The sequence below is a fragment of the Salmo salar genome, chromosome ssa01 (assembly GCF_905237065.1).
Source record: "Salmo salar chromosome ssa01, Ssal_v3.1, whole genome shotgun sequence".
Taxonomy (NCBI): domain Eukaryota; kingdom Metazoa; phylum Chordata; class Actinopteri; order Salmoniformes; family Salmonidae; genus Salmo; species Salmo salar.
Genome location: NC_059442.1, coordinates 17,704,644 through 17,717,700, shown reverse-complemented (window position 1 = coordinate 17,717,700; position 13,057 = coordinate 17,704,644). Strand labels below are relative to the sequence as shown.

The following is a 13,057-nucleotide window of genomic DNA, read 5'->3' as shown; positions in this document are numbered from 1 at the left end:
TCAGAAAGCTAGTAAGGCCGGGGCCAGCAGATGGCTCTTCGGCGACGTCGCAACGGAAGAGCCTGTTGAAACCACCTCGGATAATTATGTTGGCAGACCAGTCGTGATGGATCGGCGGGGCTCCTTGTCAGCAATAAAGGGTCCAGGCCAATTGGCAAAAGAGGTATTGTAGACCAAGAATTAGCTGGTAGACCTCTTCGGCTAGCCGGGTGATGGGCCTAGCTCGAGGCTAACTGGTGCTTGCTTTGGGCCAGAGGTGTTAGCCAGGAGTAGCCACTCAGATTGCAGCTAGTTAGCTGCGATGATCTGGTGTAATGGTCCAGAGCTTGCGGTAGGAATCCAGAGAGGTGGCAGAGAAAAAGCAGTCAGATATGCTCTAAGTTGATATCGCGCTGCGCAGACTGGCAGGTATTGTGTGAAGGACCTCGGCGTTACTCTGGACCCTGATCTCTCTTTTGAAGAACATATCAAGACTGTTTCAAGGACAGCTTTTTCCATTTACGTAACATTGCAGAAATGAGAAATGTTCTGTCCAAAAATGATGCAGAGAAGTTTATCCATGCTTTTGTTACTTCTAGGTTAGACTACCGCAATGCTCTACTTTCCGGCTACCCAGATACAGCACTAAATAAACTTCAGTTAGTGCTAAACACGGCTGCTAGAATCCTGACTAGAACAAAAGAATTTGATCATATTACTCCAATGCTAGCCTCTCTATACTGGCTTCCTGTTAAGGCAAGGGCTGATTTCAAGGTTTTACTGCTAACCTACAGAGCATTACATGGGCTTGCTCCTACCTATCTTTCCGATTTGGTCCTGCTACACATACGCTACGGTCACAAGACGCAGGCCTCCTAACTGTCCCTAGAATTTCTAAGCAAACAGCTGGAGGCAGGGCTTTCTCCTATAGAGCTCCATTTTTATGGAATGGTCTGCCTACCCATGTGAGAAGCAGACGGTTTCAACTTTTAAGTCTTTATTGAAGACTCATCTCTTCAGTAGGTCCTATGATTGAGTGTAGTCTGGCCCAAGAGTATGAAGGTGAATGGAAAGGCACTGGAGCAACGAACCGCCCTTGCTGTCTGCCTGGCCAGTTCCCCTCTCCACTGGGATTCTCTGCCTCTAACCCTATTACAGGGGCTGAGTCACTGGCTTACTGGTGCTCTTCCATGCCGTCCCTAGGAGGGGTGCATCACTTGAGTGGGTTGAGTCACTGACGTGGTCTTCCTGTCTGGTTTGGCGCCCCCCGGGTTGTGCCGTGGCGGAGATCTTTGTGGGCTATACTCGGCCTTGTCTCAGGATGGTAAGTTGGTGGTTGAAGATATCCCTTTAGTGGTGTGGGGGATGTGCTTTGGCAAAGTGGGTGGGGTTATATCCTGCCTGTTTGGCCCTGTCCAGATTATCATCGGATGGGGCCACAGTGTCTCCTGACCCCTCCTGTCTCAGCCTCCAGTATTAATGCTGCAGTAGTTTGTGTCGGGGGGCTAGGGTCAGTCTTATATCTGGAGTATTTCTCCTGTCTTATTCGGTGTCCTGTGTGAATTTAAGTATGCTCTCTCTAATTCTCTCGCTCTCTCGGAGGACCTGAGCCCTAGGACCATGCTTCAGGACTACCTGGCATGATGACTCCTTGTTGTCCCCAGTCCACCTGACCGTGCTGCTGCTCCGGTTTCAATTGTTCTGCCTGCGGCCATGGAACCCTGACCTGTTCACTATGATTATTATTTGACCATGCTGGTCATTTATGAATATTTGAACATCTTGGCCATGTTCTGTTATAATCTCCACCCGGCACAGCCAGAAGAGGACTGGCCACCCCTCATAGCCTGGTTCCTCTCTACGTTTCTTCCTAGGTTCTGGTCTTCCTAGGTAGTTTTTCCTTGCCACCATGCTTCTACACCTGCATTGCTTGCTGTTTGGTGTTTTAGGCTGGGTTTCTGTACAACACTTTGATATATCAGCTGATGTAAGAAGGGCTATATAAATACATTTGATATTGACCGAGCTGAAGCTGACTGGTGTCCGAGTTAACGTTGAAGACCGCTAGCAGTGGCTAACTGACCACTAGCTAGTAGCTAGTTAGCTGACTAGCTTCTGATGGGGGTTCCGGTTCTAAAGTCGAAAAATAGCAGATCCGTACCACATTGGGTGAGGCGGGTTGCAGAAGAGTATATTCAGTCCGTAGATGGAAAGTGAGATTAAAATATATACGAAGAAAAAAAAAAAAACAAGGAAAACTATTTACACAGGTCAGGACAAACCCATGTCCGACTGCTACGCCATCTTCGATCCAAATCCACGACTAGGGTGGCTGGAGTCATTGATAATTTTTAAGGCCTTCCTCTGACACCGCCTGGTATTTATGTCCTGGATGGCAGGAAGCTTGGCCCCAGTGATGTACTAGGTCAGTCACACTACCCTCCGTAGTGCCTTGCAGTCGGCGGCCGAGCAGTTGCAGTGCTGCAAACGGTCAGGATGCTCTCGATAGTGCAGCTGTAGAACTTGGGGGTCTGAGGACCCATGCCAAATCTTTTCAGTCTCCTGATGGGGAATAGGTTTTTTTGTCACCTCTTCATGACTTTTTTGGTGTGCTTGGACCATATTAGTTTGTTGGTGATGTGGACACCAAGGAACTTGAAGCACTCAAACCGCTCCACTGCAGCCCCGTCGATGAGAATGGGGTGTGCGCGGTCCTCTTTTTCCTGCAGTCCAAAATCATCGCCTTTGTCTTGATCACGTTGAGGGAGAGATTGTTGTCCTGGCATCGCACGGCCAGGTCTCTGACCTCCTCCCTATAGGCTGTCTCATCGTTGATCAGGCCTACCATTGTTGTCATTGGCAAACTTAATGGTGTTGGAGTCGTGCCAGGCAGTGCAGTCATGAGTGAAAAGGGAGTACAGGAGGGAGGGGCCCCTGTGTTGAGGATCAGCGTGGCAGGTGTGTTGTTACCTACCCTTACCACCTGGGGGCAACCCAGGATCATGTTGCAGAGGGAGGTGTTTAGTCCCAGGGTCCTTAGCTTATTGATGAGCTATGAGGGCACTGTGGTGGTCTGCTTAAATTTTGCAATTACAGAGTCGGAAAGGGAGAGGTTGAAAATGTCAGTGAAACACTTGCCAGTTGGTCAGTGCATGCTTTGAGTACACGTCCTGGTAATCCATCTGGCCCTGCGGCCTTGTGAATTTTGACCTGTTTTAAGGTCTTACACGCATCGGCTGCAGAGAGAGTGATTACAGTCTTCTGGAACAGCTGGGGCTCTCATGCATGTTTCAGTGTTATTTGCGTTGAAGCAAGCACAGAAGTAGTTCAGCTCGTCTGGTAGGCTTGTGTCACTGGGCAGCTCTCGGCAGTGTTTCCCTTTGTAGTCTGTAATGGTTTGCAAACCCTGCCACATCCGACCAGCATCAGAGCCGGTATAGCAGGATTCGATCTTAGTCGTGTATTGATGCTTTGCCTGTTTGATGGTTCGTCGGAGGGCATAGCGGGATTTCTTATAAGCTTCCGGTTTTGAGTCCTGCTCCTTGAAAGCGGCAGCTCTAGCATTTAGCTCGGTGCGGATGTTGCCTGTATTCCATGGCTTCTGGTTGGGGTATGTAGGTTCGGTCATTGTGGGGAGAACGTCATCGATGCACTTATTGATGAAGCCAATGACTGATGTGGCGTACTCCTCAATGCCATTGGAGGAATCCCAGAACATATTCCAGTCTGTGCTAGCAAAACTGTCCTGTAGCTTAGCATCTGCTTCATCTGACCACTTTTTTTTTTTTTTATTGATCTAGTCACTGGTGCTTCCTGCTTTAATTTTTGCTTGTAAGCAGGAATCAGGAGGATAGAATTATGGTCAGATTTACCAAATGTAGGGCTGAGGGAGGAGCTTGGTATGCGTGTCTGTGTGTGGAGTAAATATGGTGCAGAGTTTATTTTCCTCTGGTTGCACATTTAACATGCTGACAGAAATTTGGTAAAAACGGATTTAAGTTTCCCTGCATTAAAGTCCCCGGCTACTAGGAGCGCCACCTCTGGGTGACCATTTTCTTGTTTGCTTATGGCGGAATACAGCTCATTCAATGCCATCTCAGTTCAAGCCTCTGACTGTGGTGGTATGTAAACAGCTACAAAGAATACAGATGAACATTCTCTCGGTAGGTAGTGTGTTCTACAGCTTATCATGAGAAACTCTACCTCGGGCGAGCAATAGCTCGAGACTTCCTTCGATATCGTGCACCAGCTGTTTACAAAAATACATAGACCACCGCCCCTTTTCTTACCAAACGCCGCTGTTCTATCCTGCCGGTACATCATATAACCAGTATGTTGATAGTGTCGTCGTTCAGCCACGACTCCGTGAAGCATAAGATATTACAGTTTTGAATGTCCCGTTGGTAGTTTAAACTTCCTCGTAAATCATCAATTTTATTCTCCAAAGATGGCACGTTTGCTAGCAGAATGGAAGGAAGTGGGGGGAGGGGTTTATTCGATCACCTACAAATTGTCAGAAGGCAACCTGCCCTCTGGACCCTTTTTCTCTGCCTCCTCTTCACACAAATCACGGGGATCTGTGCCTGTTGCCGAGAAAGCAGTATATCGTTCACGTCGGGCTTGTCAGACTCGCTAAAGGAAAAAAAGGATTCTGCCAGTCCATGGTGAGTAATTGCAGTCCTGATGTCCAGAAGTTATTTTCGGTCATAAGAGATGGTAGCGGCAACATTATGTACAAAATACATTTAAAAATGTTACAAACGCAAACAAACCAAAAAACGAATTGGTTGGGGACACGTAGAACGTCAGCCTTCTTCTCTAGCGACATTTTAGTAAAGGGTGTGTTAATGGCTCTAACCACAGGGAGTGAAAGCCACCAACCAAGACACTTGTGTGAACCCCCTCTCTGCCTCACAAAATATTGATATTTTGTACATTTTCTCTACAGAAGCAAAGTGGCATTCAGGTGCATGAGCACCATAAGCCGCTCTGCTCGGTCAAAGACCAGTGCTTCAACATTGAAATAAATAAGCCTCCTTGCAACAGTGCCCCTTGTCTGAATTAGGATTTACCTCGCTGAGTGAGTTCCTGTGCCTCTCTGAGCAGACAGTGGAAGATGGTGCTGAGGTTCCCCAGTAGCCTCTGGCTGTGCTGCAGCAGCTGAAGGGTCGGGGAGTCCGTGAAGTTAGACGAGCTGTCAAACAGGGGAGCACCTGGGGGGAGACAAAGAATAAGGGCAGATGGAAATCAGAAAACACAGTCCAGATTGCTGGACCTCCTCACTTATAAGAAAATCTATTGCCCTAGGAAAACATATCAAATCCCAAAATGCTTGAAGAAATCACATGACAACACAGCTGCAAGTTGCTACAGTTACCAACCAAATACGCAGCCATGAGTATTCTTTTTAATGTAAACCAGAAGATCAACAAGGTGTTGACAGAGTGTCATGCTGATCACTGTAGTAGGAAACACTCACATATGCCATCCAGCTGCTCCTTGGTGTGTACCACCTTGTCCCAGGCCCACTCCAGAATGTAGCGCAGGTTCACCGCAGAGCCTGGTTGCTCTGTGAAGCCAATACCACCAATTTACATTAGAGAGAAATCCAATCGAGAATACAATCTAGACCCAAACTGGCTGTGTCACCTCGTCTCCTTTCCTCTATCTGCGAGGATGTGAATATCTTCAAGTGATTCACCTGTTGTGTGTGTTCGGATTAGTGAACATGTAGTAGAGGAGATGAAGCCAGGGTTGATCTAAATAACAGGGTGCCAGTGTTGTTATGCAGTGTCTCACCCTCAGCGGTCCACTGCTTGATACAGCTGGTGATCAGGCCCAAGGAGCTGGTCTCTATGGCTGTAGACAAGATGGCGTCCAACTGCTCTTCCTGACCAGAGAGAGGAAGAGAGTTTGGCACGTTTGGCTAATGCATTCACATATGTAAAATAGTCCTTAAAAACCTTTAGACATTGGAAAGTTTATACAGCAAAAAGGAATAACCGTCAACCTCTCAAAAGCTGTGTGTGTACCTGAGAGAGGCTGGATGGCTGCACGTCGGCCAGGCGAGAGGAGAGCAGGCCGGACATCAGGCAGCGGGAGTAGCCGTTTGAGATGACATCACTGGAGCAGGGAGCAGCCTTCTTTAAGAAGCTCAGAGTCTGCGACAGCAAGAGACAGTTAATGTGATTCACAAGATAACATCCTGCTATATAGACTACGGATCACTATAGGCTTAATAGTCAATAAATTGAGAGTCTTCATGTTAGCCATATGTACAGTGCATTCGGAAAGATACAGTACAGCCTTGTTCTAAAATTGATGAGGGGAAAAACTATTTAATCAATCTACACACAATACCCCATAATGACAAAGAAAAAACAAGCTACAAGCTTTGCACACCTGTATTTGGGAAGTTTCTCCCATTCTTCTCGGCAGATCCTCTCAAGCTCTGTCAAGTTGGATAGGGAGTGTTTCTGTACAGCTAATTTTAGGTCTCTCCAGAGATGTTCTATCGAGTTCAAGTCCGGGCTCTGGCTGGGCCACTCAAGGACATTCAGAGACTTGTACTGAAGCCACACCTGCGTTGACTTGGCTGTGTGCTTTGGGTCACTATCCTGTTGGAAGGTGAACATTCAACCCAGTTTGTGGTCCTGAGCACTCTGGAGCAGGTTTTCATCAAGGATCTCTCTGTACTTGGCTCTGTTCATCTTTCCCTCGATCCTCGCGAGTCTCCCAGTCCCTGCCACTGAAAACCATCCCCACAGCATGATGCTGCCACCACCATGCTTCACCGCAGGGATGGTGCCAGGTTTCCTCCAGACGTGACGCTTGGCATTCAGGCCAAAGAGTTCAATCTTGGTTTCATCAGACCAGAGAATCTTGTTTCTCATGGTCTGAGAGTCCTTTCGGTGCCTTTTGGCAAACTCCAAGCGAGATGTCATGTGCCTTTTACTGAGGAGTGGCTTCTGTCTGGCCACTCTACCATAAAGGCCTGATTGGTGGAGTGCTGCAAAGACGGTTGTCCTTCTGGAAGGTTCTCCCATCTCCACAGAGGGACTCTGGAGCTCTGTCAGAGTGGCCATGGGGTTCTTGCTCACCTCCCTGACCAAGGCCCTTGTCTCCTGATTGCTCAGTTTGGCCAGGCAGCCAGCTCTAGGAAGTGTCTTGTTGGTTTCAAACTTCATCCATTTAAGAATGATGAGGCCACTGTGTTCTTGGGGACCTTCAAAGCTGCAGACATTTTTGGTACCTTTCCCCAGATCAATGCCAACACAATCCTGTCTTGGAGCTCTACGGACAATTCCATCAAGCTCACGGCTTGGTTTTTGCTCTGACATGGACTGTCAACTGTGAGACCATATATAGACAGGTGTGTGCCTTTCAAAATCATGTCTAATCAATTGAATTTACCACAGGTAGACTCCACAATCAAGTTGTAGAAACATCTCAAGGATGATCAATGGAAACAGGATGCACCTGAGCTCAATTTCGAATCTCATAGAAAAGTGTTTGAAAACTTATGTAAATAAAGTTATTGTTTTTATATAAATTTGCAAACGTCAAAATAGACGTTTTTGCTTTGTCATAATGAGGTATTGTGTGTCGATTGATGAAGAAAATCTTTACTTTAATCAATTTTAGAATAAGGCTGTACTATAACAAAATGTGGAAAAAGTCAAGGGGTCTGAATACTTTCCGCATGCACTATAACTATCTTTGCAAAGATACAGATGGAGAAAATACACCAAAAACGTAGGGATAAACTCACCTCTTTCTGATACCCAGAGCAAGTTAAGTGCACAATACCAGTGTTGAGCAAACAGGTTGCATCTGTTCCAAGGAAAAACAAATGACCAAGTCATGACAACATTACAAAACTTATCTGAATGGCTTTAAAGAACTCAGGGTGTTGTGTGAAAAGGCGTGCATTGTGTGTCCAACTTGCCGAAGTTGTATGTGGTGGGGTTGAAGAACTGTTCTGGCGGGGGACAGGTGTAGGGCAGGCCGCGGCTCAGGCTGCGCTCGTGCACCAGGACGTCCAACAGGGGGCAGGGTGACGTCATCTCCACCACCGAATCCAGAGACCACACGGCCAGGTAGGGACAGCTGCGCAGAGATTCCCCCGTTCTGACACACACACACGTTGGTTACATAGTCATGTAATCATGTAAAAGCTTTCTATCAACCCAAAAAATAGTTTCCCATCAACACCCCCAACCAACTACATTCATAAATGAATAAATCATCTGATTGATAAACACCTGGTATTCGGGGAAATTGGACACACCATGCAATTTAGGCGGCTGTTGACGGGATATTTATGTCAGAATGCTACCTCAGAGAGTCAGGCATCTGTGCGTGGTACCATCTGTTGATGTCAAAGACGCCGATGTAAGTGGAGGGGTTGCCCTGTCCGTAGGCCTTCACCTGCCAGCTGAAAATGGACACGCTGGTGTCTGGAGACGCAACTGACGGGGGAGAAAGGAGAGAAAGCCTGAGTACCAGCAGTGACCACAACAATGAAAGAGCAAGCATCAAATACAGTTTAAGTCAGAAGTTTACATACACTTAGGTTGGCGTCATTAAAACTCGTTTTTCAACCACTCCACAAATTTCTTGTGAAAACACACTATAGTTTTGGCAAGTCGGTTAGGACATCTACTTTGTGCATGACAAGTAATTTTTCCAACAATTGTTTACCTACAGATTATTTCACTGCATCACAATTCCAGTGGGTCAGAAGTTGCCATACACTAAACTGACTGTGCCGTTAAACAGCTTGTAAAATTCCAGAAAATGTGTCATTGCTTTAGAAGCTTCTGTACAAACAATAGTACGCAAGTATAAGCACCATGGGACCACGCAGCCATCATACCGCTCAGGAAGGAGACACGTTCTGTCTCCTAGAGATAAACGTACTTTGGTGAAAAAGTGCAAATCAATCCCAGAACAACAGCAAAGGACCTTGCGAAGATGCTGGAGGAAACAGGTACAAAAGTATTTATATCCACAGTAAAACGAGTCCTATATCGACATAACCTGAAAGGCTGCTCAGCAAGGAAGAAGCCACTGCTCCAAAATTGCCATAAAAAAGCCAGACTACGGTTTGCAACTGCACATGGGGACAAAGATCGTACTTTTGGAGAAATGTCCTCTGGTCTGAGGAAACAAAAATAGAACTGTTTGGCCATAATGACCATCGTTACGTTTGGAAGAAAACGGGGGAAGCTTGCAAGCCGAAGAACACCATCCCAACCGTGAAGCACAGGGGTGACAGCATCATGTTGTGGGGTGCTTTGCTGCACGAGGGACTGGTGCACTCACACAAAATAGATGGCATCATGAGGGAGGAAAATGATGTGGATATATTAAAGCAACATCTCAAGACATCAGTCAGGAAGTTAAAGCTTGGTCGCAAATGGGTCTTCCAAATGGACAATGACCCCAAGCATTCTTCCAAAGTTGTGGCAAAATGGCTTAAGGACAACAAAGTCAAGGTATTGGAGTGGCCATCACAAAGCCCTGACCTCAATCCTATAGAAAATTTGTGGGCAGAACTGAAAAAGTGTGTGCGAGCAAGGAGGCCTACAAACCTGACACAGTTACACCAGCTCTGTCAGGAGGAATGGGCCAAAATACACCCAACTTATTGTGGGAAGCTTGTGGAAGGCTACCCGAAACGTTTGACCCAAGTTAAACAATTTCAGGCAATGCTACCAAATACTAATTGAGTATGTAAACTTCTGACCCACTGGGAATGTGATGAAAGAAATAAAAGCTGAAATAATTCTCTACTATTATTCTAACATTTCACATTCTTAAAATAAAGTGGTGATCCTAACTGACCTAAGATAAGGAATTTTTACTAGGATTAAATGTCAGGAATTGTGAAAAACGGAGTATTTAAATGTATTTGGCTAAGGTGTATGTAAACTTCCAACTTCAACTGTACATCCTTTTCGCTCCAGGGTCGCATTCATTAGAGCACACTGTGGCAAATCATTTTGCAAAGGAAAACAAATATGCATTTCCTGTTGGACAAGTCCAGGTAGCCCCACTCCTTTTCGGTCCGTTTGGTGTCTAGTAAGTGAATACCACCCGCGTAGGTAATAAAGAACACATCCCATTTTTTTTGTTGGTTTTCTGGTCACTTAGACACCAATATAATCCTGAAAAGATTTGAGATGAAGGAAAAGGTACCTTCGTTCATGCTGTCGTCTCTGTCAGGATGGTGTCGGAACTTCTCGATGGTCTGGCAGCTGAGCAAGCGGGTGTTGGTGGCCTGAGCCCTCAGGGGGAAGGCTGTGCTGCTCAGCTCCTGACTGTACCGTTCCTCACAGTACTCCAGACCCTAGGAGAAAAGGAGACGGCGGGGGAGAGGATTAACGTTAATACAGTGCCAATGGAAAGATTAAAAGGACTCAAAGCAGTGAAAGCACCACATTTAAGTAAGTAATAAATATGGTTGGGCATAATAGATGACTAAATTACATCATCAGGACTGAAACATTGAGAAGAACTGTTGGAAACCAGCAAGCTTTGGGCTTTAACACCACGATCGCGGTCCAAACACTTGACCCTGAACATCCAGTTGACCGTCAGTACAGTCTTTACCAAACAAAAGGGGCATTGAACAGAAATTGGACCTGTCTCGATGCATTGCTGGAAGCGGGAATAGCTACTTATTTCAGTTAGACAGAAAAAAATCATTGAGGTAAAAACATGGGTTGAAATTACGGTTACCTCATAGAGGATCTTTCCTGAGCCCAAACACTTCCTCTCACTGAAGGCCAGCTGGAGCAGGTGCAGACTGACCACGTCTCCCTCGCTGGAGAGGGAGAAGAGAGAGGGAGATGTGTTAAAGGGCAGCAAATACACCAAGTCATGTGCATTGACATGAGGTGGTTAATGCTGCATGAGTATTTATGCAAAATAAAGGCCAACAGTGTGCTATGACCACTGAGTACCAATGCCACATTTGCATACAAGCTGTAAAGTGTGGAGCTTCCACCATACTGTTTTCACTGATCCAGTCCTCTCATACACAGTATCAGTTTGGACACCTACTCATTAAAGGGGTTTTCTTTATTTTCTACATTGTATAATAATAGTGAGGACATCAAAACTATGAAATGACATGAAATCATGTAGTAACCAAAAAAAGTTAAATAAATCAAAATATATTTTATAATTGAGATTCTTCAAAGTAACCACCCTTTGCCTTGACAGCGTTGCACATTCTTGGAATTCTCTCAACTAGCTTCATGAGAAATGCTTTTCCAATAGTCTTGAAGGAGTTCTCACAAATGCTGAGCACTTGCTGGCTGCTTTTCCTTCACTCTGCAGTCCAACTCACCCCAAACCACCTCAATTGGGTTGAGGTCGGGTGATTGTGGAGGCCAGGTCATCTGATGCAACACTCCATCACTGTCCTTGGTCAAATATCCCTTACACAGCCTGGAGGTGCATTTTGGGTCAATGTCCTGTTGAAAAACAAATGATAGTCCCACAGAGCGCAAACCAGATGGGATGGTGTATCGCTGCAGAATGCTGTGGTAGTCATTAGAGGTCAACCGATTATGATTTTTCAACGCCGATACCGATTATCGGAGGACTAAAAAAAGCCGCTACCAATTAAGCGACAGATTTTTTTACATTTATTTGTAATAATGAAAATTACAACAATACTGAATGAATACTTATTTTAACTTAATATAATACATCAATCAAATCAATTTAGCCTCAAATATTTAAACATGTTCAATTTGGTTTAAATAACGCAAAAACAAAGTGTTGGAGAAGAAAGTAAAAGTGCAATATGTGCCATGTAAGAAAGCTAACATTTAAGTGCCTTGCTCAGAACATGAGAACATATGAAAGCTGGTGGTTCCTTTTAACATGAGTCTTTAATATTCCCAGGTAAGAAGTTTTAGGATGTAGTTATTATAGGAATTATAGGACTATTTCTTTCTATACGATTTGTATTTCATATACCTTTGACTATTGGATGTTCTTATAGGCACTTTAGTATTGACAGTGTAACAGTATAGCTTCTGTCCCTCTCCTCGCTCCTACCTGGGCTCGAACCAGGAACACATCGACAACAGCCACCCTCAAAGCAGCATTACCCATGCAGAGCAAGGGTAACAACTACTCCAAGTCTCAGAGCGAGTGACGTTTGAAACGCTATTAGCGCACACCCTGCTAACTAGCTAGCCATTTCACATCGGTTACACCAGCCTAATCTTGGGAGTTGATAGGCTTGAAGTCATAAACAGCGCAACGCTTGAAGCATTGCGAAGAGCTGCTGGCAAAACGCACGAAAGTGCTGTTTGAATGAATGCTTACGAGCCTGCTGGTGCCTACCACCGCTCAGTCAGACTGCTCTATCAAATCATAGACTTAATTATAATAAACACACAGAAATACGAGCCATGGGTCATTAATATGGTCGAATCCGGAAACTATCATCTCAAAAACAAAATGGTTCTTCTTTCAGTGAAATACGGAACCGTTCCGTATTTTATCTAACGGGTGGCATCCCTAAGTCTAAATATTCCTGTTTCATTACACAACCTTCAATGTTATGTCATAATTACGTAAAATTCAGGCAAATTAGTTCGCAACGAGCCAGGCGGCCCAAACTGTTGCATATACCCTGACTCCGCGTGCAATGAACGCAAGAGAAGTGACACAATTTCACCTGGTTAATATTGCCTGCTAACATGGATTTCTTTTAGCTAAATATGCAGGTTTGAAAATATATACTTGTGTATTGATTTTAAGAAAGACATTGATGTTTATGGTTATGTACACGTTGGAGCAATGACAGTCGTTTTTCGCGAATGCGCACCGCATCGATTCAATGCAACGCAGGACATCCTAGATAAACTAGTAATATCGTCAACCATGTGTAGTTAACTAGTGATTATGATTGTTTTTTTATAAGATAAGTTTAATGCTAACTAGCAACTTACCTTGGCTTCTTACTGCATTCGCGTAACAGGCAGGCTCCTCGTGGAATGCAATGTAAAGCAGGTGGTTAGAGCGTTGGACTAGTTAACCGTAAGGTTGC

At 45.2% G+C, this 13,057-nt stretch overlaps 1 protein-coding gene across 1 annotated transcript in view; it reads right to left on the bottom strand.

Moving 5' to 3' along the window:
* LOC106570006 (protein ELYS) overlaps positions 1-13,057 on the bottom strand; it is a 39,383-nt gene that overhangs the window by 19,901 nt on the left and 6,425 nt on the right. The window contains exons 7-15 of the mRNA XM_014141899.2: positions 10,726-10,810; positions 10,183-10,333; positions 8,318-8,450; positions 7,928-8,109; positions 7,751-7,812; positions 6,012-6,140; positions 5,779-5,869; positions 5,459-5,548; positions 5,052-5,192 (exon numbers count right to left, since the gene is read on the bottom strand). Of these exons, the coding sequence (XP_013997374.1) occupies positions 5,052-5,192; positions 5,459-5,548; positions 5,779-5,869; positions 6,012-6,140; positions 7,751-7,812; positions 7,928-8,109; positions 8,318-8,450; positions 10,183-10,333; positions 10,726-10,810 (1,064 nt within the window). The remainder of the gene's footprint in view (positions 1-5,051; positions 5,193-5,458; positions 5,549-5,778; positions 5,870-6,011; positions 6,141-7,750; positions 7,813-7,927; positions 8,110-8,317; positions 8,451-10,182; positions 10,334-10,725; positions 10,811-13,057) is intronic.